Genomic DNA, 26993 nt, shown 5'->3' with positions numbered 1-26993 from the left:
ATTTCCTGTCAGTTACCTGTACATACATGGTCAATTTCCTCTTCCAGAACCCAAAACCCAGCTCAGAGGAAATCAGCATGATAGCTGAACAGTTGGCTATGGAGAAGGAAGTGGTACGGGTTTGGTTCTGCAATCGTCGCCAGAAGGAAAAAAGAATTAATTGTCCAATTAACTTGCCTCTGAAGTCTCCTATCTATAATTCAAGAATGGTAAGATTTAAACTACAATAGGGTACCTGCCATATACAGTATACCAAACTAGCATTTATAGTGGGCTATTTAAGGTTTAGTCTTGTTCTTGCTATTGAAACCCACAAGTTCTGTAAAAAAATATATATTTTTGTATTATGCAAAGTAAGCAAGAAGAAATAAAGGGGAAATGGCTACATGAACACTTGAAGACTCTGGATTAACAAATAAAAATGGCTATGACAAACTGCAATTCTGACCCAATTTCTCCCCTTTTTTGGGAGAAATGATCCTCTATTTAAAGTATAGATGAACCCTCACCTTGTAAAACAGCCCATTCAGTTAAAAATAAATTAAAAGCAAAGCATTTGTGTATACATATAAAAAAAATACAAAAACCCCACCCTTTTACCCATTTTATAGGTGTTCACATACCCTCTGTTGTCAGCTATGTAAGAAGCTGGGGGAGGAGAAACAGCAGTACACTGATCTTCCCAATGAATGGCTGTATGGGGGTGGAGAGGTGGGGGGCGTGTCAGAACAAACCTGATCACTGGATTACCTCCCAGCACAGCCAGGAAACTCACCGAGCTGTGCTCTTATGGCTAGTGTGGTCAGTTTTTGATAGGAATGCAGGAGGACTGGCAGGAACACCAGGGATTTCACACAAAGGAAGCAATACAAAGAGAACAGGATACTTTTTCATACTAGTAAATGGTATAACAGGCACATATCAGAAATATGAAATGTTGGGTAGCTAGGGGAAGCTAGCTAGATTTTCTAGAGAGGAAGGCTGAGTAGCAGCCTGGGCATGAGTCAGCCAGGTCACCTTTGGGTCAGGGCTGAGTGCTCTGCAGGACAGTTCCCTGATACCCCCCCCCCCCCATCTACAGACTTGGAGAAGACTCTAGAACTCAGTGGATGGGGGTGAGGAGGAGCTGATCTGCATACTTAAGGGACTCTGGCCAATCCCCAGGCAGGAGGCTTGGCATGGGGCCAGGGCAGCCCTTAAGTGTGTCTGATCCTGTTCAGCAGTAGGAGCGTTCAAGTGGAAGATGGCGTGAGAGGCTGGGATGCAGGATCCTGGGAGGGGGCCAATGAGCAAGCATGTGTGAATTAGATGCTTATTTTCCCTATTAAAGCCACCCTGTCACCAGATTTTCTTTAACATCCCCCCTGCAAAAGATGATAAATAATACATACCTTTTCACAGGTAATGCCTTCGATCTTTGCTCTCTGAAAGTGCTCTAGCCTCTTCCAGAATCTTCCCATCTGATTCTTTTGGGAATGTCAGATACTGAATCTTTTACTGTGCGCTGTGGTTCCATCCACTAGCCCTTACATCACTATTGTGTTCTGTACCAGGGCTCAAAATTTCAAGACCTGAGCTACTAGCCAGGCCTTAAGTTACTTGCCACAAGTTGCTCAACCCAACCCCTACCCTGCCCCTACCTAAACATGCCCCCCCCCACAACCACGTCCCCTACCCCCCTTCACACGCTCCTCCCCCTCACAGCCAATATAGCATTAACAAATTTTAAACCAATGAATTACTCACTTATTTACGATAAGCACAGCACTGGGCAGGGGAGTGGGAGCTGCCACAGTTACTTTTCTTATTAATTAGCTGGTGATTGGTTGCTAGGTAGTCCAAGCAGTCCAAGCAACAAATCACCAGCTAGTTAATAGGAAAAGTAAACTTTGGCAGCTCCCTCCCTGCCAGCCCCTGCCTTATCAAGTTCTTCGCCCACTCCTGTTGTATGCCAGGCCCTGCTAAGAGGATGACGGAAGCAGAGACTGGGAGGAGAATTGGTTCCCATTCAACCCCACCTGCTGGCTGCGTCTCCCCCCCCCCCCCCCCCTCCCTCCACAATACAGCTCCACACTATTCATTCTTTGCTAATAGAATGACAGGGGGTGGAGACTGGGAGGGAAATCAGCTCCTGTTCAACCCTGCCTGCCCAAGGCACCTGTGCCCCCCTCCGATGCAGCTCCACACTCGCCCTCAACTTATTTCCACTTGCCTAAAGCGAGCAGGTGAGTGGAAATTTCTAGGGCTGTTCTATACTGATGTAGGGCGCTAAGAGTGGAAGTACTACTCACTGTAGGGGTAAATAAATGTTATCTTCTTTTGCAGGGGCAATTTGGCGCAAACCTTCAGGGGTCTCCCAACTGTGGCCCTCCAGCTGCTGAAGTACTACAAGTCCCATCGTGCCTCTGGGAGTCTAGCTTGTTGCTGTCCAGAGTCTTGCAAGGCCTCATGGGAATTGCAGTTCCTAAACACCTGGAGGGCCATAGTTTGGTGACCTTTACTCCTAGATGATAGAATTCCTTTAAAGTATATGTAACCCAAGAACATTTTTTTTTAAATTGCGGCTTACCAATCCTTAGATGTGATAGCTGCATTGGTTTACTTTGCAGGTGTTTTACTTTTGTCACCTTTTGGTCCTTGTCAGTAACACACTTCCTGTTCTAGGTTGACAGCGCCTACTAACCTTACTGTATCTATACATATTTGTTGTTGCCCTAGGACAGAACTACAAACACCTCACCCTCTCCTCTGCTCCATAAGATAGAGAACAAGGGTTCTGTAGTCTTCAGAGATAGCTGGTAACAATGTTACTCAAAGGAGGACAGTACGGGCAAAAAGCACAAAGGTTTGTCAGATGTGCTGGCAACTTTTTTTTTTTTAAACTAAGGACTGTAAGCTGCAAACAGTTCTGTTCATTGGTTTGGTTAAAGGTTATGTAAACCATAACTACTTTAATCCTAACTTCTCTTGTTTGGTCCATTAAGTATACTAATGTCATTCTGCCAGAAATGACAGTGGAAAGAAACTACACACCCCTATAAAATACCAGGTTTTTGAGAAAAAAATCAGACCAATATAACTCACTTTTGCATTTTTCCACCTTATTTTGACCTATACTCTGTTCAATTCAGTTCAAAACAAACTGAAATTTTTGATTAGTGGTGAAAAAAATAAATAAAAAAATAACTTCCTTTTGTAAACCACCAATTGCCTTGCCCTCCATGTAATGTAGAGACTGACTTATTTGTTGTACATCAGAAGAATAGCCTAAGGTAGCAACCATAGCTCCCTCCATTAATTCAGTTGAGGAGTGATGTAGCCACCCAGGGACAGGAAGTGTGCTATTTGCAGGATCACCAGGTGAAAATAAAACAAAACTTAAAAAAAGGAAAATGAATGCAGTCAGCACACCAAGGACTATTAAAGTGATATTAGGGCATTTTTTAAAAATAATAAACATGTCATACTTACCTGCTGTGTGCAGTGGTTTTGCACAGAGCAGTCCTGATCCTCTTCTCTGTTCCTCTGCCGGAGCTCCTGGCCCCTCCCTTCTGCCCAGTGCCCCCAAAGCAATCGGCTTGCTATGGGGGCACCCAAGCAGACTCACTCCGGAGCTGCTGCTCTGCATGTCCGTTCATACACAGAACGCAGCTCGGCCCTGCCCCCCTTTCTCTTCATTGGCTAACTGCATAAATTAAAACAAAAGACTGCATAGATTGCATGAAGGTAATAAAAAAAAAATCGAGCCTTTACAACTACTTTAAGCTGCAATATAATACATTTTTGTATTTAGGTTTAGATTAATTTTAATATTCTTCATTAGTCTATTTAAATATAGCTGTCTGCTGATTGACAGAAATCATGAGGTTCTCTGTATTGTTGACTGAGGGAAGCAGAAAATGGAGACATTTAAAGTAAAGATGAAATGCAAATTCATAAATAGAGCCTTTCAATACTTAAATATTCATTTCATGCTATAAGATTCTGATTTCATAACAGTTGTCAATATTTGTTTGTAAATTGAACATTTTGACAAGAAAATTGATGGGAGGTATAAGTAGTACAGTAACAATAACTTGCCTATCAATCAAACTACACCATACTAAAAACGTACCTAATGAAGCTAGAGACTGTCCTCGCATATCGTGATCAACACTATCACATGGTATTGTGACCAGTAGACAATCAAATGTATTACTAATACTACCCATAAAGTCAGATGGGAGAGGGTAACCACAGAGCTCAGCTGAATATAAAATAACTTAGGAGATCTTATGTACATGTTGGATGTAAAATTAAGTATATTGCTGTTTTTTTATGTAGCACTACCCCCTTAGGAGTTGCTGAGTTTTTGGGTCCCCCTAAAGCTCTGCACAGCCAGGCAAATACATTTTCTTCTACACTTTGCACTCAGAGTCAGTAAACAGTCCTTGAATTTGGTTTTGTGATTTTATTAGGGGTTTAGAACTTGGATGGGGTTGACAGGTGTATAGAATGCCCAAGGAAACTGCAAACTTGAGAACAAACTCCTTAGCTACTATGTACAAATGTGGACAAAAAATATAGTCTCTCCTTTACGAGCATTCCAGCTCTCTGGTGTACCTCCTCAGACCCCACATGAATCCTCCTCTTCACTCATCAGCATTGAGGGGTATTCCCTGGGCAAGGGGTCCCAGAGACTGCCAATTCAATACAGCAACCCTGGATGAGAGCTGCCCTCTCCCCTTATCTGACCCAGGGGGTCTAAGAGTACTCACACTGTTCTTTCCTAATAACTTAATGGGTTGGCTCCTTCCCTGCTGCTCAGAATTGTCCTCCTTTAGAGAAGGTGGCACAGTGGAGGTCCTCTTCAGCACCTGCCTGTAGGTAGGCCCCTTCCCTGGGCCCCCTCTCAGGCTCCACACTCCAGCCTCTCACTCCATCTTCCACCCGACATTATTCTCACTCCTCCCAAGCCCACCATGCCCAGCCTCCTGCCAGGGGATTAACTAAGGTCCTTCAAGTATGCAGATCCGAGCTTCCTCCCTTCATTCATCCCTCATCCAGAAAGCTCTCAGGACAGAATAGGGCAGTTCTGAAGGTCAGGACTTCTGGAGCCCTCCCACCTCTCCAGAAACCTGAGGTGACACCTCACTACCTCACTCCCAGGCTGACTAATACCCAGGCTGCTACTCAACCTCTGCCTAAAAAAACCCCAAAACAACAAACTCTCTCTAATGATGATAGATGTAACGCCCTCTAGCTCATCCAGAGGACACCACTGTTAGAGACCTCATTGTCTATTATCCAATTCTCTACTAATCCTTGCTTTCAGGCAATCTAACTATTTTTTTGTAAACCCAATAAAACATTTCCAACATATAAGTTAGGGCGCAAAACCTGGGCAAAAGCTAAAATATTACAGAGAACCTCATTTGGTCAAATAATGCAAATCCAGAACTTGCTAATCTTCAGTAGGTTTCCAGTTGGCCGGTATTGGGATTACGCATTTATCACATGCTTTTCACAAGGGCTCCCTTATCACATTCTCCCCCCCGCGGTCTCCGTATGGTCTGCCTGTTGACATGCAGTTTTATTATTTGCAACTTAAACATACAGGGATGGCTCAGGGTTCCCCTAATGCCAGGAATCTTTCTCCCACTCTTATACTTAATCTCATGCAAAATACCACTTCAACTAAGGGTTCCAATGTCTCCAAATCTGACCACCCCCCGAAGGCTAAGGAATGGATACTCCATGTAGGACATACTATGCACCTAGACTCTTACATAGTTGCACCATGGGTACCTAGCTAAGTTTGAAATAGTGTGGGAGGGATAGTTGGTCACCCTTGGCCTGCCTTTCATTGATCTCATACCAATTAGCCTGATTTGATGTATTTACAGAACAAAGTACAATTATTGCTAGGACTTTTTTTTTCCTACTCTGGAACCATACTTGTTTAAATAAAGTTCTTTCTGATTAAAAAAAAGTATATTGTTGGTTTAAGGATTGAAAACATGTTCAATAATGAATTCAGAGACATATACATTGGTGTGTGTGTGTATATACACTGCTCAAAAAAATTAAAGGGACACTTTTTAATCAGAGTATAGCATCAATTCAATTAACTCCTGGAATCTGATTCTACAGAGGTTGCACAGGCAGTCCAACTCCTCCAGGATGGCACATCAATACGTGCCATTGCCAGAAGGTTTGCTGTGTCTCCCAGCACAGTCTCAAGAGCATGGATGAGATTCCAGGAGACAGGCAGTTACTCTAGGAGAGCTGGACAGGGCCTTAGAAGGTCCTTAACCCATCAGCAGGACTGGTACAGGATGAGCACTGCCAGAGCCCTACAAAATTACCTCCAGCGGGTCACTGGTGTGAATGTCTGACCAAACAGGCTTCATTCGGGTGGCCTGAGGGCCCAATGTCCTCTAGTGGGCCCTGTGCTCACTGCTCGGCCCCATAGAGCTCAATTGGCATTTGCCATTGAACAGCAGAATTGGCAGATCTGCCACTGGCGCCCTGTGCTTCTCACAGATGAGAGCAGGTTCACCCTGAGCACATGTGACAGACGTGAAAGGGTCTGGAGAAGCCTTGAAGAATGTTATGCTGCTTGTAACATCATTCAGCAGGACCATTTTGGTGGTGGGCCAGTAATAGTCTGGAGGAACGCACAGACCTCTACAGCCTAGACAATGGAATCCTGACTGCCATTAGGTATCGGGATGAAATCCTTGCACCCATTGTTAGACCCTACGCTGGTGCAGTGATTTCTGGGATCCTTCTGGTGCACGGCAATGCTCGGTCTCATGTGGCGAGAGTATGCAGACAGTTCCTGGAGGATAAAGGAATTGATACCATTGAATGGCTCCCACGCTCACTTGACCTAAATCCAATAGAAAACCTCTGGAATATCATATTTCGGTCTATGTGACACCACCAGGTTGCACCTCAGACTGTCCAGGAGCTCAGTGATGCCTTGGCCTAGATCTGGGAGGTAATACCCCAGGACACAATCCGTCATCTCATTGCATACAAGCACGTGGGGGCCATACAAGCTACTGAGTACCATTTTGCGTTGCAAATTTCAGCAAAATGCACTAGCCTGCTGCATCATTTTTTCACTTTGATTTTCGAGGTGTCTTTGAATTCAGTCCTCTGTAGGTTGATTATTTTCATTTCCATCAAACGATGGGGCATCCTTACATTAATGACACATTACCCAGTCCATATTAGTATAGATATCCAGCATAATATTTTTTCTCATTGAGATCTGATGTGTTTTCAAAGTGTTCCCTTAATTTTTATGGGCAGTGTACATATGTATGTACTGTTGCCATAATGATATTTTTTCCTGTGGCAGGTATCAACGTCTGGTTCTTTGGGGTCTTTAGCTATTGCTCCAGTGCACAGCACAATGACCAGCACAGGTAAGATAACAAAAGCAGAGCAAATATTTACACATACACTGCAGATGCCGACTTTGTTTAACTTTTTTTTTTTTTTCATTTTGCACAGAGTAAGGGAGGGTTATAACCGCATCAGTTTTTTTTTTTTCCCAAGATCACCAGTCTCCATTGAAAGATTTCTACTCTTAGTGTTCTGAGGTTAACCTAAAATTTGGGCTTCTTCTCTTTTGCTTTCACTTTCCATGATAACCGTAAACAGGACAAATAGAGAGCAATAAAAGCTAACAGGTGTTCTAATCCCTCTCCATTCTATCCAAAGCTAAAAAATGTTTTGCCTATAGTTACAGTTTAACGAACCAAGGAGAATAATTCACATTATAAAATCCTATAGATATTTAAGTTACATGTGTGAAAGCCAGGTTACTTGCGCTTTCCCATAGACTTTTATTAGATTTGGTGTTTTTGGTGCATTTTCTGAAATCCCACAAAAAATGCAGCATGTTGAGCTTTTATAAAATACACTGAAAAAGCATGATTTAAAATAAGTCTAAGGAAAGAGTGGGTAACTAGCACGAAAACTAAGAGTACAGTGTAATGAGGGAAAATTGCACCATAGCGGTGTGAAAATGCCCTTTTTAGAAAGTTTTTAGTTTTTAAAGCATAATCACCACTATGCCAATATGGCACATGCTTTGGTAATAATTGACATGCAGGGTGTCACTTAAGTCACTCCGGTGCATTTTATCCCCATGCATGCACAGTAATGACTGTGAATATCTAGTGTTCCCATGTTTGCAGAGCTTCCATGCTCTGTAATGCTTTGTCACATTGATGTGCAAGATCTTGCCACCATAATATTCAAACTCCTGCGCTCCTACCTAAAAACTAATACCTACCAACAAAGGTATAGCTGCTACATACAGTCATATACCCATAGACAAAAAATATATAAATGAAACACAAATGATGCAGCGCTACTACCATAAAAATTCTTCACACATAAATGAATAAGTGAAACAGTGCAAAATTAGTGACACAAATAACATAAACACACAATATTAAATAGTGCCAAAAAACTCATAAATAATCACATGTGACAAGTGTCAATACGAGGTCCTAAAAGGACCAAATAACATAAATGGTGCCCCAAGTAATCCAATGGGATCCAATAGTGCTCCAAATCAAACAAATAAGTCACAACAGGGCTCAATGTGCTAAAAAAAAAACCTCCCCCCGGAACTAAAAATCAGTTCCCACCATATAACACAAAACACACGTGCATCCCAATAAATGCATAAACTAAGAACTGATCATGCAAACAAACATGAATAAATTAATAAATATATAAAGTCCCATGAGGTGTAAAACACCTGACAATATACAAAAAACATATATAAAGTCCACAGCAAATCTTGAAGAAAAAAAAAAAAAAAAAAGTGCTGATAAATGTACAGAGATATCCAAAAATGGCTGAATTGTTATCATTGCACTTGTCACCACCTCCGTCTGTCTGCTGTCACCCCTACTGCTACCACCATCGCAAACTCCTCAGCCACAATTTTGCAGTTCTGGAATGGGTAGACATTTGCTAGTTTGTATTATTATTATACAGGATTTATATAGCGCCAACAGTTTGCTCAGCGCTTTACAATATAACAGGAGACAATACAGCAACAATACAAGAGGGATAGGAGGGCCCTGCTCCTTGGAGCTTACAATCTAGGATTTAAGGTAAAATTTCGAAAGCTAAATTCACTAACCTTTAACGCAAAGATGAGGAACTTTTCTTTTTGCCTTGTGACTGTACTTTTCAAACCTCATCGGACTACCTGGAAAATAGTTTTTTTTTTTTTTTTTTTTTTTTTAAGGCTGGATTCACACTGTTGCAGTGATTTAACACATGCGTGTTAATGTGTATTATGATCTGCATTAGCCTTTTATGTATAAAGGCAGCCCATTTATTGCCTGATGCACTAAAAAGGTGCATGTGCTTTTCTTTGTATTTGCAGTGCACCACAATACATAGCAGTATATTGTGATGCACTGCCATGCAAGTGCATTGGTAATATGTATTAAAATCCCATTAAGAATAAAAGGCATTGTAGTACACCAACAAGCATTTTCATTCATTGCCATATCATAGCAGTGTAAACCTGGCCTAAAAATAAGGATCCTTATCATAGTATGTTAGCATTGCGAATGAATCATATGGAAAGTAAAATAATTGCTGAAAGACAAGACAGCCAAGTTATAAGTGTATTGCTATTTTGTTGCAATAATCTCTTTTGGCAATCAAGCAATGACAGAGTTATAACCAAATCAGTAGCTGAAATGTAAGGTTGATCTTTTCCATATGGTGTAAACAACTGCTAGCCGAGATGGGTAAGGATGAGTGATACTCTGTTGCTTGGCTTTGTAATAGCTACGGAATGCATTTAGGAACTCTGGTAGAGAGATTATGACACTGAAGTTCCTGAGAGATATCTGAAGACACCAGCATCTATCCTTAATTGAAATAGGTTGATGCTTCTGGTCCGAGTCAATTACTGGGTTGTGACATTAATTTTGGTGTATTTACCTAATTCCATCTCTGAAAGCATGTTAGGCAAATATTTAAAGTTGAACTAAAAAAAACGAATTCATACCTTGGCAGCACAGTGGCTCAGTGGTTAGCACTTCCGCCTGGCAGTACTAGGGTTGTTGGTTCAAATCCACAGCACAACCTGCCTGGAGTTTGCATGTTCTCCCTGTGCCTGCGTGGGTTTCCTCCAGGTACTCCAGTTTCCTCCCAAACTCCAAAAGACATGCTGGTAAGTTAATTGGATCCTGTCTAAATTGGTCCTAGTATGTGCATGTATGAATGTGAGTTAGGGACCTTAGATTGTACACCCTTTGAGGGTTAGGGACTGATGTGAATGTACAATATATATGTAAAAGCGCTGCGTAAATTGATGGCGCTATAAAAGTACCTGAAATAATAAAATAAATACCTCCTGTTTCATAGATCACTAAATTACAGTGCCTAAAAAAAGTATTCATACCCCTTGAAATTCCCCACATTTTGTCATGTTACAACCAAAATGTGTTGGTCTGTCACATAAAATCCCAATAAAATACATATACAAAGTGGCACATAATTGTGAAGGGGAAGAAAAATGATAAACTGTTTTCAAAATTTTTTACAAATATCTGAAAAGTGCAGCGTATGTTTGTATTCAGCCCCCTTTTACCCTGATACCCCTAACTAAAATCTAGTGGAACCAATTGCCTTCAGAAGTCATCTAATTAGTAAATAGAGTCCACCTGTGTGTAATTTAATCTCAGTATAAATAGAGCTGTTCTGTGTCTGTGATAGACCACTTTGTGTTGGTCTATCACATAAAATCCCAATAAACTACATTTACGTTTTTGTTGTAACATGACAAAATGTGGAAAATTTCAAGGGGTATGAATACTTTTTCAAGGCCTTGTAAGTACCAAATATAAAGTTGGTCAAAATAAAATTATGGAATCAGAACAATTAAAGGGTATAGATGGGTTCTCAATATGTGCACATCCAATGTTTGCTTTCATGGATTCTTATATTACAGTAACGTCGTCTTGTTCTCCTGGGAGTTCCAGCAGACCATCCTCGCCAAGTTCAGGCCTTCACTCCTGCAGTCCTGGAATCTCTCTAAACAGTTCAAAACCCAATATGAATACCTCCAGCTACAGCTCATCTGGGTGAGTTTCTTTTGTTTGATTATCATATATATATATATATATATATATATATATATATATATATATATATATATATATATATATATATATATATATATATATATATATATATATATATATATATATATATATATATATATATATATATAATCAGTCTTACTGTGGAAAATGTTTTTGGCACAGAGAGAATTGTCTTGTATGTATACTAAAGTGGAAGTTTACCTTTCTATGGAGCATCTAGTGTTCTAGCGAGCAATTTAGACGGAACTATACCCTCCATAGCAACTTTATATAATTTTACTTCTGCCCCCCTCTTTAGCAGAATGTAATAATTTTTGTTTTTATTAAGGGGTGTGGAAAATCTTTTTTGAGGATCTCTCCCCACATTTCTTTATTTCTGGCCTAGGTCAATGAAAAGTTTTCTATGTGCCATCGTGATGAGACAGTGTTAAACAATGGGGTTTATCTAAGTGTTTTATGTACATAAAAGTCATTACTAAACCAAATTGATATAGAAGCCCCCTTATAATTACGTGTCAAACACATTTCAGTAATATGAGAAGGTACTGTATATAATTTTTTCTCTTTAATTTACTGTTTTATTACTGAGTAATAATTTAATGACTTTATTTATATAGCCCATGGTATCGATGGAATCCTCCAACATACCTTCATTGAAGAATTTCTTCAATCTCTGCTAAAAAGGAAATAGATAAACCAAAACAATCAAAGTGCCTCCAATAATGAAGAATACCTACTACCATTAGATGAAGATGGCCCACAAACTGAAATCTGAAGATCATGTTGGGAAGCTTTTAAAAAGGTTCTTTTTAAACTACTTTCTGTCTCAGGATTCCACAACCAGGATTTTTTTTTTTACCAAGCTAGAGCCACTAATGTAACATATTTTAATCATGTTTAAAATGTTGATATTTTTTTTTTAACTTAGTTCTGCTAAACCTTACTCACATATGATCCATCTATAAGTTCCAAGTGAAACTATCTAACTGCTAAATTATTTAAATGTGTAAATATATTTCTTAGTATTTGTACTTGATGTGTGACTTTAATAATTACATTGTATATCTAAGGAGATTTTCTGGATGATAAATTCGGTTTATTTTAAAACATGATTTTTTTTTTTTGCTTTTTTTTAATAAATGCTGCATATGATGATGTAGAGTCATTTAATATTTTACACATGGTACTTACCATTGTTGATGTATATACAGTATGAAGATGTGAAGTACAAAGCAAATGCTACTTAAATAAAAGTCTAATATGCAGACTCTGGATTTTTTTTGTTTTGTTTCTCACACATCATTATTCAACTTATATTGACAGAGTTTATGATATTTTTAAACTTTGAAAAATGTACTATTTACTTTTTCATTTGTAATATGTGCAAGAGGCCTAACTGTTACACTGGTTTTACATTGCATTTTTAGGCTCCGTTCACATAGGGGCGTTTTGAATAGAGAGCAAAAACGCAATGATTCTGCCTGTGATTTTCAAATGCTCTTCTAAAATGACAAATCACACAATGCAAATTTCAGATTCCATTCATTTTAATGCAATATATTGCGGCAAACTGTATCGAGCGCAGCTTGTCACCCAAAAAAAGCTCTTGCTCCTTTTTGAGCAACAAGTTTCACGCAATGGGGTTTGCTGCAATTGCAGTGCAATTTATCACACGGCAATCGTAGCAAAACAGCACCGCGTTTTTAGATGCCATCCAAATTAATGGAATCTTAAATTTGTGTTGTGTGATTTTGTCATTTTAGCAGATCATTTTTGAAATCGCAGGGAGAATCGCAGAGATGTGAGCAGAGCCTCAAGAAAGTTGTAATACAATTATTTGGATACAAAAATAAACATTGATATGATCAAAGGGGACACATTTTAATTGTTCTGTACATTTGAGGAGGAAAGGGTTAGCTCTAGCTGAGCGTGCGCACTCTTTTATTACTATGGATTTAGGTACCGCACTTATCAGTGGTGCCTTGATGCGGCAGTGTGGTTTCTACATGTATTGGCAAATTAATTGAATACAACCCTCTAATTTTAGCCTGAGTAACTGAAACAAACTTGTTTTTTTCTGTTAGCTAGCTTGAAAGTGTGCTGGGGACCTTCTGTGAAATGTTAGTTTTGGAACCTTTGTATTGTGCTGACCCTATGACTATGGATACGTACTAGAATCATAAAGTGGTGCCACCAGGCTTGATCCCTGGAGCAAACCATGGTGTTACAAAAGTCATCTGCTAACAAAAATAACAAGCCAGGAGGCAGCTTTTTTTTTTAGTTTAGTTTTTTTAGGGATCAGTTAGAAAATGATGTCACTCTCTGTTGACTCCTATGTGTTATGTGTTGCGGGTGCAGTGTTAGTGAAGAACTGTAGACATGTTATTCTCTGTGTGTGTGTGTGTATGTGTGTGTGTGTGTGTGTATATGTATATATATATATATATATATATATATATATATATGTGTGTGTGTGTATATGTATGTATATGTGTGTATATACTCTTTGGTGTATATATACCTGCAGTATATGTGAAAAATCATTTGTAGTTGCATATGTTCATATTGAGTAATTAGATATGGGACTTTGCTACTTGCTTAAAGTGCATCTAAACCCAAATAAGTAATATGTTTCAGCTTACCTGTACTAAGGCTAGGTTCACTTCTATGCGGGTGATTCCTGTTCACACAGCTGCAACCACCCACACAGAAAGCTGCAGGAGATGCATGTAGGTGCCATTAATCCTAATGACATCCCTTCTCACTGGAAATCACAACAGCCGATTCCTGCACTGGGAACTGTACTGCACTAGCGGTTCCCGTGCAGACTGAGATTTAAAAAATGGAGCAGGGAACTTTTCCCTGCGTTTCAGGAGGCATGACATGCCCATGCAATAGTGTGAACCTATTTTTTTCCCTCTGTTTTCACCAAGTAATCTTACAAATAACTTGCTTCTTGTCTTAGAGTAACAATACTCCTGCACTGTTTCTATGGTCAATTAATTTTGATTTTTTTTTAATTTTTACATTTTACAAACAAACTTGTTATTACTACCTACATAAAATTATTTTACAAAAGAAACTTTCTGTATTTATTTAAAAAAAAAAAAAACCTTGCTCTGGATATTTAAAAATGAATAATGCAGCTTTTACTGCAATACTTGCCTTCAGTCTGCACTGTCCCCCCACAGAGGCCAACTTCATTCTGCTTTTGTCATTGGTATTACAGCTTGAGTAGCCAGCCATATTGGCCTGAGGATTGCAGGAAATAAGGCATGTGTAAAGTTTAAAAAATGTATATACTAGTAGAAAAATGGTGGCACCTGTAGTTATGGGCAGGGGACACAGTTTACTATGTTTCAGTTTTCAATGAATACCAATCATTCACTGTTTTCACTTAGAAAAGGAAAGGGCGAGTAATGACATATACATCCTAAAGATTCCGGCAGTGAAAGAAATCTGGATCTATGCAGTGGGTGGGGGAAAACACCCATGCACCTGGGGGCCCATGCAAAATCATGTGAAATGCAAAAATGAATAGTAATGTAAAGAGACAAAAAAATGAAATTCTAGGAGTGGGTAGAGGTGCACAGGTACACCAAGCAGGAAATACACTGGGAGACACTGAGCCATACTGTAGATACAGGTGCAAGGATACAGGCTGCAAGCAGGAACAAACTGAGTCACTGGGGACAGGCTGAAAGACACTGGGAATAGAGATTAAGAATATCAATTTAGGCTGGCCCTCCTCCATACAAACATACAGTTCAAAGTACTTTGGGAACAATGCAAGTCAGACACCTAGATCTGTGATACAAAATTTGACTTCTTCATTATTGACCAAGGTTTAAGTAATAAATGACCAGTTAGTAGGCACAAAGCAAAAGTTAGTTAACTTTTCCAAGATCACACTGGAAAGCGCTGGGAAATGCTTATAAAAAAACACTAGGATCAAGGGGAATCCAGCTATAGGATCACTAAGAATATCAGGGTCAGTAGGAGTCTCTCAGAACATAGATTAGAAGTATAGTAGTCACTTGGAATCTTCTAAGAAAGCCAGAAACACTAGGAATCTTGGGGTCACGATAACTATTCTCAGGAAGCTAGGGACACAGGAAACCTCTCCTCTTGGAAACTTGGGCAACACTATGCATCTTCTCCACTAGGAAAATCTGGGGATACTTGGAATCTTTTCCATTAGGGAACATAGGGGACACTAATAATCTTCTCTGCTAAGGAACACAGGGGTCACCAGGAATCTTCTCCGCTAGGAAACATGGGGGGCACTAGGAATCTTCTCCACTAGGGAAAATAATGGACACTAGGAATATTCTTGGACATTACCTGGCACTAGAAACACTAGCTATTGCTCAGGGAATGAGCCCAGCTTAACTAGAAAGGGAAATGGTCTGGATAGGCTTGGCATGTAGCCAATGGAATCAATAACAGGTGGATAACTGGTGTTGAACACAGATTTCATGGGAGATAACAGCAGACTTTTGCAAGTTAAAGCTATGAAACTATACTGTATGTACCAGCATGCCTGCTGATCCTCGGGAATAGAGATGACGTATCCGCAGCAAAGCTGCATATATGCAACAAGATTTAATGGTGTGCTGTTGAAAAAGTAAGTGAACCCTTAGCATCTGAAACTTATATTGCCCCCCTTTAGAAGAAATCCCTTCTTTAGCTTTTTTGCATAACTGCCCACCAGTGTCTGACATTAACAGTTACATTTTTAACCACTTCACAATGCAAAACTAACATTGTTGGTTTTTTCTTGTAACTGCCTATTTACAAATCACCCCACAACACTTCAAGGGGAATAAAATCAAGGCTTTGATTAGATCAGACCATAACAATCTATTTCTTCTTTTTGAACCTTTAATTGGTGGAGTACTTTGGATCATTATCACATTGAAAGTTCAACTTTTGCACAGATGGCACCACATTCTGATGAAGCACACGCTAAAATGATATAGAATGTATAGTTGATTTGATGAGTGTGAAATGCCCAGGTCCTGGTGCAAGAAAGCAACCTCAACCCCCAACATTTCAATGACCATTCTTCACAATTATATTTTTTTCCCAAAATGCTATCTTTAGTTGAGACAAACATGTCTACTGTTTCTTTGACCAAACAACTCTATCTTTGATCATTTTTTAGCATACTGTTTTAGATGGCCTGATCTTTACCAATATTTTCAATAGCAAACTAATCTTGCTCAAATGTTTTTTTTTTTTTTTACTTTTTACAATGAAGGCTTTTTCTTAACACACCTCACAAGCAGGTTGATTTGGTACAATCTATTTCTAATTGTAGATGGACGCACTTTGACCCCAACTGTTGCAAGAGTTACTGAAACACCCCAGAATGAAACTTTGAGATTCTTGGACACTTAGATTAGCATCAGTCAGCTCTTAGGCTAAATATGCTGGGCTGGCCACTCCTGGACAAATTAGCAGATGTTTGAAATCGACGTCACTTGTAGAAAATGGAAATGACTGCGCCACATCAATTTTGTGTCATTAGTTGAAGTATATCACCTTTATCTATATGAGCTAGAATCAAGAACTAATGAAATTGCAACAATTCCTATCGACTATCTGAAGTAACAATAAAATTACAAAGTGGCTTGAATCCATAGACTAAAGTTGTGGAAAAAGGAGGGGTAATTTCAGCAAAGAGAATAACCGGGTGCAGAATGGAATGAGAAAAGACCAGTAGAGACTCTGCAGGTTATTTATAACTATCTCTTTTTTTCATCAGGTTAAGTTTTTTAATTAAGAAATAATGTTAATAAACCCAATGAGTGCTCTTTTTAAAAATTTGGATCCCCTATCCAAATCATCTTTTCATGCTGAAGGGCATAAGAACCTGTATCAGCAAGGTGGAGAAATGCTTGCTTATGCCCCCCATTTGGAATACCTGATCACAAGCTTTGGTAGTTAGTAAAGGCAAAACAGTACATTTTGTTTTGCAGATTTATAAAGCACGTTCATATGGCAGTATAGGAACCATTTTCAACCAAGGATCTGTGGAACTTTTGGCTTCCTACATAGGCTGCTAGGGGTTCTTTGAGCTGTAGGTGATTTACCAACAAACTAATGATGCCTGTAAAGTTCTGGATCTAACACCACTTGGCAAAGCAACCAGCATGACTCCAATGATCTTTTAGCTGCCTGTATAGGTTGCATTTTGACCTTCATTGTATAGCGGCATTCTTCCCATTGACCATCAATGTAAGGGACATTTTCTCAATGATGCTTGATGAATTTATTTTTTAGCGGGTTCGTTAAGACCTGAAAATTATTTTAAAGGTTCCCCATGACTTCTAAAGTTCAGAAAGGCTGCCTTATAGTATAAATAATTGATCAAAACTCTCTGATTGCTGTTTTTAAAATAAACATAGAAAAGCATGAAACACCACACTGCTTAATGAAAGTCAAAAACATGTTTCCTATAAGAGATCATTTATCTATAAAGATCTAAAGCAGCGCAAATGTCAAATGACCATATGTGCAAATAGTGTGAAAATAATGTAAGTGCATAAAATAAATATCAAAATCCTTTTGCACTGTGCTAACCAAGAAACAAAAAAACAGAACAACAACAAAAAAGAGTGCATGTTATCAGCACAGGGACAATCAGCACTGTCCAGACAGAGGTCAGGGGTTCTGCATCCTCCTAGAGCAAAATGAAAATTACTCCTACAGTTTTTAACCAGTGTTTGGCTGGACACTGAGAAAAGCCACAAGACTGCTCTAACTGCTGATGAGAAAATGGAAGTGCAATTATTTTAGTAAATATTAACTGCTAAATACATGTTCTGTGTACTGTGGGAGACCAGATATAATGAATGCAGGGTCCTGGGCTTAGTAACACTTTAAGCTTTGACAAAAAGACCTGGAAGCTAATTGTTTTATTCCACCAGATTTTGCACTCTCCAGCTTTAGTAGATCAACCCCAAAGTCTTTGATAGAGAAACTCAGGTGTTAATGTCAAATGTCTTCACACTTCTGCTTCCAGGTGAGAAACCATGCTTCCACCACCACACAACACCTTTTAGAAAATGGAAAATTGTTTCAAATACTTACTGTAATTTTCCTATCCTGATGCCATTCCATGACAGCATACATTTGATATAGCTCCGATCCTATATCCAGCCACATAACCTGTTTAAATCTTTAAAAGGAAAGCAAGAGCAACCTCCCCATTCTCTATAAAAAATAACAAGATCAAAATTAAAGGGAGGGTTTGTATGCTGCCATGGATTGGCATCAGGAAAGGAAAATTATGGTATCTGATTTCCTGACGCCAACATGCCAGCATACATGTGATAAATAACAAGCTAAACCAGGAGGGCTAAAAATGTATAATCAAACTTTATTACAATGGCCATGGAACCATCATTTCATAGAAGTCCATTGATATATAAGCCCCTGAATCATCCCTGTAGCGCCTGAGGCAGGTACACAGGGGAAACCAGCCTACTGCTTTGCAGGTGTCTCCATAGACATTTTACATGCACTTCCCCAAACCTAAAGACGTAGAAATGGACCTAGCTGAATGAGCCTCTACCACTTCTGGAGGCTCTTGCCTAGCCGCACTGTATGTTTTCTGAATGGCCGTGACACTCCAAGAGGACAAGGTTTTGCTGTAGCTTCCACCTCCAAATTTGCATGATGGAAACATGAACAGTCTCCATGAGGATTTATACTGGGAAGCTGCTTGAAAGTAGGCACGTAAGACACTTGGTATACTCAGCATGTGTAGGATGTACTGTCTCTACCAGAAAGGATGGAATCACTTTTTATGTAAGATGAAAACATCCCCATCAACAAGACTTTTGTAGGGGACGAAGGGTTCAAAAAGGACCATGGCTGTGCGTCTTTCAGAAAAGTGCCCTTGCATACTCTTCCATCCACTCGTGAAGTTTTATGGAGAAAGGAGAGGTTGCTCTTGGTTTCCTGTTAAAGATGTAAACAAGTCCTGTGGGTGGATATACAGTTGTGTTCAAAATAATAGCAGTGTGTTGAGTAAAGCGAATAAAGCTCAAAATCCTTCTAATAGCTTTCATTTCTATACACACAAATGCATTGGGAACACTACACATTCTATTCCAAATGAAAACACGAAGAAAAATAGATCAAATTTATGTTGTTCCTCTAAAAAAATTGAAGAAAAGTGAATATTAGACTGTTCAAAAAAATAGCAGTGTTTGTATTCTTCTTTACAAACTCAAACATTCACTATATAAACTGAAAACTGTTTGAAGATTTTGCTTTCCTTTGAATCATTTAATGAATATTTAGTTGTATAAGCACTGTTTCTGAGAACTGCTGTACATCTGTGTTGCATGGGGTCAACCAACTTCTGGCACCTGTGAACAGGTATTCCAGCCCAAGATGATTGGACTACATTCCACAGTTCTTCTCTATTTCTTGGTTTTGCCTCAGAAACTGCATTATTGATGTCACCCAACAAGTTTTCTATTGGATTAAGATCCGGGGATTGGGCTGGCCACTCCATAACGTCAATCTTGTTGGTCTGGAACCAAGATGTTGCACGTTTACTGGTGTGTTTGGGGTCGTTGTCTTGTTGGAACACCCATTTCAAGGGCATTTCCTGTTCAGCATAAGGCAACATGACCTCTTCAAGTATTCTGATGTATTCAAACTGATCCATGATCCCTGGTATGCGATAAATAGGCCCAACACCGTAGTATGAGAAACATCCCCATATCATGATACTTGCGCAACCATGCTTCACTGTCTTCACAGTATACTGTGGCTTGAATTCAGTGTTTGGGGGTCGTCTGACAAACTGTCTCCGGCCACTAGACCCAAAAAGAACAATCTTACTTTCATCAGTCCACAAAATGTTGCGCCATTTCTCTTTAGGGCAGTCAATGTGCTCTTTGACAAATTGTAACCTCTTCAGCACGTCTTTTTTTCAACAGTGGGACTTTGCGGGGGCTTCTTGCAGATAGCTTGGCTTCACATAGTCGTCTTTTAATTGTAACAGTACTCACAGGTAACTTTAGACCTTCTTTGATCTTCCTGGAGCTGATTGTTGGCTGAGTCCTTGCCATTTTGGCTATTCTTCTATCCATTCGAATGGTAGTTTTTCGCTTTCTTCCACATCTTTCAGGTTTTGGTTGCCATTTTAAAGCATTTGCGATCATTTTAGCTGAGCAGCCTATCATTTTCTGCACTTCTTTATATGTTTTCCCCTCTCCAATCAACTTTTTAATCAAGGTACGCTGTTCTTCTGAACAATGTCTGGAACGACCCAGGACTTTGGCAAGTACCTTAACCCTTTCACCTCTCTCTGATATCTCTTTGCTGTGCTGTTGGTCTCTGTATATTTATATATATATCTTAGTTACATCTTTTTCTGTAAATATTTTCATTGCACCCGTTTGACCTTTTAGTAATAAATCTTCCCTTCTGAAAGTGTTGAACTGTTTCTACAGCTCTGTATTGCAATTTACGAATTCCTGCCTCTAAAGAGAGCACTACTGTGTTTGTTTAACCCTCGGTATAACCGGCCTGTGATGACCGTTTTATACAGATGATTATCTCAACCATTATAGTGTTATAACTGATATCGCCGAGTTTCCTCTTTCTCTGTACAAAAAGGAGGTGGTGGCAGTGTGAAGAGTTAATTGCGTAATTAACCTGACCCAGTAACAATCGCATTCAGGCTGCCGCTACATTGATTGTGGTCCAATTAGCTGGAAAATCGTTGTGCACGGTGCAGCTAAGGGTGGCATTGTTACGCACGTGACAGCACAGTTTTAGATTGGCTAGTCCTTCAGTCACGAGTTTGGTGAGAAGGGCTGGGGTCTGACGCCACGTCCGTGACAGATTGGTGACAGCGATCGTGGGATCGTTGCATATTGGTGGCAGCGATCGCGCGTTCGTCACATATGGCACAACTGCAAACCTGCCAAGACATGGCCGGCCACCTAAACTGACAGGCCAGGCAATGAGAGCATTAATCAGAGAAGCAGCCAAAAGGCCCATGGTAACTGGAGGAGCTGCAGAGATCCTCAGCTCAGGTGGGGGCATCTGTCCACAGGACAACTAGTAGTCGTGCACTCCACAAATCTGGCCTTTATGGAAGAGTGGCAAAAAGAAAGCCAAAAGAAGTCCTGTTTGCAGTTTGCGAGAAGCCATGTGGGGGACACAGTAAACATGTGGAAGAAGGTGCTCTGGTCAGATGAGACCAAAATTGAACTCTTTGGCCTAACAGCAAAACGCTATGTGTTTGTGAAAACTAACACTGCATATCACTCCCTAAACATACAGCCAGAGCTACAATGGACTTTTTAGATCAAAGCATATTCATGTGTTAGAATGGCCCAGTCAAAGTCCAGACCTAAATCCAATTAAGAAACTGTGGCAAGAGTTGAAAATTGCTGTTCACAGACGCTCTCTATCAAATCTGGCAGAGCTTGAGTTATTTTACAAAAATGTCACTCTCTAGATGTGCAAAGCTGGTAGAGACATACCCAAAAAGATTTGCAGCTGTAATTCAGCAAAAGGTGGTTATACAAAGTATTGACTCAGGGGGCTGAATACAAATGCACGCCACACTTTTGAGATATTAATTTGCAAAACATTTAGCAAACCATTTATCGTTTTCCTTCCACTTCACATTTATCTGCCACTTTGTGTTGGTCTATCACATAAAATCTCAATACATTTACATTTTTGGTCGTGACATGACAAAAATGTGGAAAATTTCAAGGGGTATGATTACTTTTTCAAGGCACTGTACATTCAATATAAATCATAGGAAAAGGAGGCATATGGGTAGTGCAAGAACACTAACGTTTAAGAGAGTCAACTTTCTAAGCTACGCTCAATTCTACAAGATATTAAATGGGACCAAATCCTAGGAACACTGAGGAAAAATGGGAGTACTTTAGAAACATATTAAATAGAGGTATTAACCAGTGCATTCCAATAGGCAACAAATATAAAAGAGGTAAGTGTAAACCTGAGTGCCTAAACTTTAATGTGAAAATACCTATTAAAGAGAAAAAAGTCCTTTAAAAAATATAAGGCAGATGAATCATTGTTGGCATTTCAACGCTACAAGGAATGCAATAAGAAATGTAAAAGCGCAATCAGGGCGGCTAAGATAGACCACGAGAGACGCAAAGTGGAGGAGAGTAAAAACAATCCCCCAACATTCTTTAAATGTATTAATAGTAAAAAAGTGAGGACAGAACATATTGGCCACATTAAGAATGATGAAAGGAACTTGGTTATAAATGATAAGGAGAAGGCAACTGTATTAAATGCATTCTTCTCAGTTTTTACAAAGGAAAAGGAGGGCTATAGTAATCAATACTGCATCATTACTAACGCATCCCAGAATTTACCCTTGTGGCTAACAGAAGTCAGTATATGTAAAAGACTTAAAAAGCTTAATGAAAATCACCAGGAAAAGATGGCTTACACCCGAGAGTTCTCAAAGAACTCAGTCAGGTCATAGCCAAACCAGTATTCCTAATTTTGATGGACAACATACTGACAGGAATGGTACCAATAGATTGGCAAAGGGCCAACATAGTACTAATATTTTAAAAAGGGCAGAGATACAGTGGGGCAAAAAAAGTATTTAGTCAGCCACCAATTGTGCAAGTTCTCCCACTTAAAAAGATGAGAGAGGCCTGTAATTGGCATCATAGGTAGACCTCAACTATGAGAGACAAAATGAGAAAAAAAAATCCAGACAATCACATTGGCTGATTTGGAAAGAATTTATTTGCAAATTATGGTGGAAAATAAGTATTTGGTCAATATCAAAAGTTCATCTCAATACTTTGTGATGTATCCTTTGTTGGCAATGACAGAGGTCAGACGTTTCCTGGAAGTCTTCACAAGGTTGGCACACACTGTTGCTGGTATGTTGGCCCATTCCTATATGCAGATCTCCTCTAGAGCAGTGATGTTTTGGGGCTGTCGCTAGGCAACACGGACTTTCAACTCCCTCCAAAGGTTTTCTATGGGGTTGAGATCTGGAGACTGGCTAGGCCACTCCAGGACCTTGAAATGCTTCTTACGAAGCCACTCCTTCGTTGCCCGGGTGGTATGTTTGGGATCATTGTCATGTTGGAAGACCCAGCCACGTTTCATCTTCAATGCCCTAGCTGATGGAAGGAGGTTTGCACTTAAAATCTCATGATACATGGCCCCATTCATTCTGTCCTGTACATGGATCAGTCGTCCTGGTCCCTTTGTGGAGAAACAGCCCCAAAGCATGATGTTGCCACCCCCATGATTCATAGTAGGTATGGCGTTCTTTGGATGCAACTCAGCATTCTCTCTCCTCCAAACACGACGAGTTGTGTTTCTACCAAACAGTTCTATTTTGGTTTCATCTGACCATATGACATTCTCCCAATCCTCTTCTGGATCATCCAAATGCTCTCTAGCAACTTCAGACGGGCCCGGACATGTACTGGCTTAAGCAGGGGGACACGTCTGGCACTGCAGGATATGAGTCCCTGGCGGCGTAGTGTGTTACTGATGGTAGCCTTTGTGACGTTGGTCCCAGCTCTCTGCAGGTCATTCACTAGGTCCCCCCATGTGGTCCTGGGATTTTTTCTCACCGTTCTTGTGATCATTTTGACCCCACGGGGTGAGATCTTGCGTGGAGCCCCAGATCGAGGGAGATTATCAGTGGTCTTGTATGTCTTCCATTTTCTAATTATTGCTCCCACAGTTGATTTGTTCACACAAAGCTGCTTGCCTATTGCAGATTCAGTCTTCCCAGCCTGGTGCAGGTCTACAATTTTGTTTCTGGTGTCCTTTGACAGCTCATTGGTCTTCACCATAGTGGAGTTTGGAGTGTGACTGTTTGAGGTTGTGGACAGGTGTCTTTTATACTGATAACAAGTTCAAACAGGTGCCATTGATACAGGTAATGAGTGCAGGACAGAGGAGCCTCTTAAAGAAGAAGGTACAGGTCTGTGAGAGCCAGAAATCTTGCTTGTTTGTAGGTGACCAAATACTTATTTTCCACCATAATTTGCAAATAAATTCTTTCCAAATCAGCCAATGTGATTGTCTGGATTTTTTTTTCTCATAGTTGAGGTCTACCTATGATGCCAATTACAGGCCTCTCTCATCTTTTTAAGTGGGAGAACTTGCACAATTGGTGGCTGACTTCTTTTTTGCCCCACTGTATATACCTGGAAACTACAGGCCAGTCAGGCTAACATCAATAGTATGTAAGCTATTGGAGGGGATGATAAGGGACTATATCCAAGATTTTGCTGATGAATATAGTATCATTAGTAGCAATCAGCATGGCTTTATGAAAGGTCATTCTTGCCAAACCACCCTGTTAACATTCTATGAGGAAATGAGCTGACATCTATATAAAGAAAGGGCGGTGGATGTGGAGTATCTGGATTTTGCAAAAGCATTCAATGCAGTTCCCCAAAAACATGTAATTTACAAACTGAGGTCTGTAGGCTTAGACCATCGTGTTTGTTGATAGAAAACTGGCTACAGCGGCACATTCAGAGGGTGGTGATAAATAACATGTACTCAGAATGGTTTGGAGTGGTAAGTGGGGTACCCCAGGGCTCTGTCTTTGGACCATTTCTACTTCATTTATTCATAAGTTATACAGAGGTTGGTATAAATAGCTTAAACATCTTAGTGTTCGCTGACGATACAAAACTAAGGAGGGCAATAACTTCACAGCACGATATAGAAACTTTACCAGAAGACCTTAATAAAATAAAGGGGTGGGCAACTACATGGCAAATGAGGTTTAAATGTTGAAAAATTGAATGTAATGTGTTTGGGGGCTAAAAATAAGTATGCAAGTTACTCACTGGGGGAGAACCTCTGGGGAATCCAGGATGGAAAAGGATCTGGGGGTCCTAGTAGTTGACAGGCTCAGGAATTGCATGTAATGCCAAGTGGCAGCAAGTAAAGCTAGCAGAATATGGAACGACAAAGCTTATGGTAAAGCCAACACATTTCGGGAGGAACAGCCTACCCTTTCTTTAGGGCTGTTAATACAATACTGTGTGAGTAGTCACACTCCATTAGAAGATGATTTAAGATAATTAGATGCTGTTGGCTGTGTAGAATATCAGTGTGCTGTGAGCGAGATGTACTCAGACAGCCTGGCAAGGGATCCAGCCCACACGTCTGCCCCCATAGCAAGCAGTTTGTTATGGGGCAGACACAGAAGAGAAGGAGCGGCCAGCACTGGCGGGGAGCCCCAGTAGAGGAGGTTAGGGGCTGCTCTGTGCAATACTATTGCACAAAGCAAGTAAGTATATTATGTTTATCATTTTAATTGTAGAAAATATCCTTTAGAAACACTGTAAAGCAGTTTTAAAGGAATTTTTCATTACTATAATAAACATATTATACTCACCTGCTCTGTGCAATTGTATTGCACTGAGCAACCCTGAACCCCCTCTTCTGGTGTCCCCTGGCTACTCCTCTTCTGCATTTGCTCCCATGCTATGGAGGCACTCGTGCACAATCGATCCTTAGCCAGGCTTTGTGCATCCATTCACACACACATCACTGCTCAACCCCATCGCCCACTCACTGCTCACAGGATTTGACTGATTGCTCTCAGCCAAACTTGTGAGAATGGGGAGAGGGAAGAGAAGGCTGGAAGATGAGCACAGCACTGGATCGATACAGGACTCAGGTAAGTATTTAGGAGGGAGAAGGGCACAGCAAGTGCCAAAACATTTTTTACTTTAATGCGGGGAAAACGTTTTACCTTTAGAACCACTTTAATGCTACTTAGAGGCTTGAATGTGGACTAAGGCTAGGTTCACACCTGCGCATTTTCAGAAGCGCAAAAATACATGACAATCAGTTTGCTGTGATTTCCTGTGTCCCGTTCACATCTATGCAGTTTCCTACAATGCGTTTTTGGAAGAGGTGCAGGGACTTTTTTCATGCTGGAAGGTGCATTTTTGGGTCTATAGACCTCAATGGTAGCACATGAAAAATGCATATACACACAATTTTTGTAGAGTTTTGTGCTTAACAACCAGTCTCCTCCTCCTCCTACAAAAAAAAGCATGAAAACGTATAAAATATGTGCTGCAAAAATGCACCAAAAAGCACATTTGAACCTAGACTAAGGGCCCAATCACACTGTCCTGGGCAGCTGCCACATACTAAACCATAGCAGTACTGTCCATCCCAGCCAGGCCCAGACTGATCATAGGGCACACCAGGCATTTGCTTGGAGGGCTGGGGCCGCGTGATCTAAGAGCGGTCTGTTGATGACCAGGCAGCATAGCGGTAGCCAGGAGGTAAGCGGCAACCGCAGTCTGGACAAGACTAACACACACTGTGGCCACTGCTCACCTTCCTCTATGCGGCTATGCCTAAAGCAGGGCTGACAGGCGAAGCAGCAGAAATGGCTCCAGTGACAAGCAGGAAGCACCTGCAGGGGATACACACCTCCCGTGCCAGCCACTGCAGATACAGAGGCACTGAAGGGACAACGGCGTACTCTCTCCTTCCCTGTCTGGCACACTGTGACAGCCAAACAGTCCCTTTGTAGCAGCGGTGCGGGGGTGGATTGGGCTGTCTCTTTGCTGGATGGGAATTCTCTTTGCTGGATGGGATGTCTCTTTGCTGGATTGGGATATCTCTGTGGATTGGGATGTCTCTTTGCTGGATGGGGATGTCTCTTTTCTGGATTTGGATGTCTCTTTGCTATCTGTGGGGCTTTCTCTTTGCTGGATTGGGCTGTCTTTTTGCTGCATAGGGATGTCTCTTTGCTGGATTGGGCTGCCTCTTTGCTATATGGGGATGTCTCTTTGCTATATGGGG

At 40.4% G+C, this 26993-nt stretch overlaps 1 protein-coding gene across 2 annotated transcripts in view; it reads left to right on the top strand.

Moving 5' to 3' along the window:
* Positions 1-12408, top strand: part of POU2F3 (POU class 2 homeobox 3) — a 160809-nt gene extending 148401 nt beyond the window's left edge. For both annotated transcript variants that reach the window (XM_089678645.1, XM_089678646.1), the window contains exons 10-13: positions 48-209; positions 7352-7418; positions 10988-11120; positions 11759-12408. In XM_089678645.1, coding sequence (XP_089534771.1) covers positions 48-209; positions 7352-7418; positions 10988-11120; positions 11759-11798 — 402 coding nt within the window. In that variant the 3' untranslated portion in view covers positions 11799-12408. The remainder of the gene's footprint in view (positions 1-47; positions 210-7351; positions 7419-10987; positions 11121-11758) is intronic.
* Positions 12409-26993: the final 14585 nt, after the last annotated feature.

Source organism: Staurois parvus, unplaced genomic scaffold (assembly GCF_062004578.1).
Source record: "Staurois parvus isolate SC_StPar_1 unplaced genomic scaffold, SC_StPar_1.0 ptg000207l, whole genome shotgun sequence".
Taxonomy (NCBI): domain Eukaryota; kingdom Metazoa; phylum Chordata; class Amphibia; order Anura; family Ranidae; genus Staurois; species Staurois parvus.
This window is presented reverse-complemented; position numbering and strand designations above follow the sequence as displayed.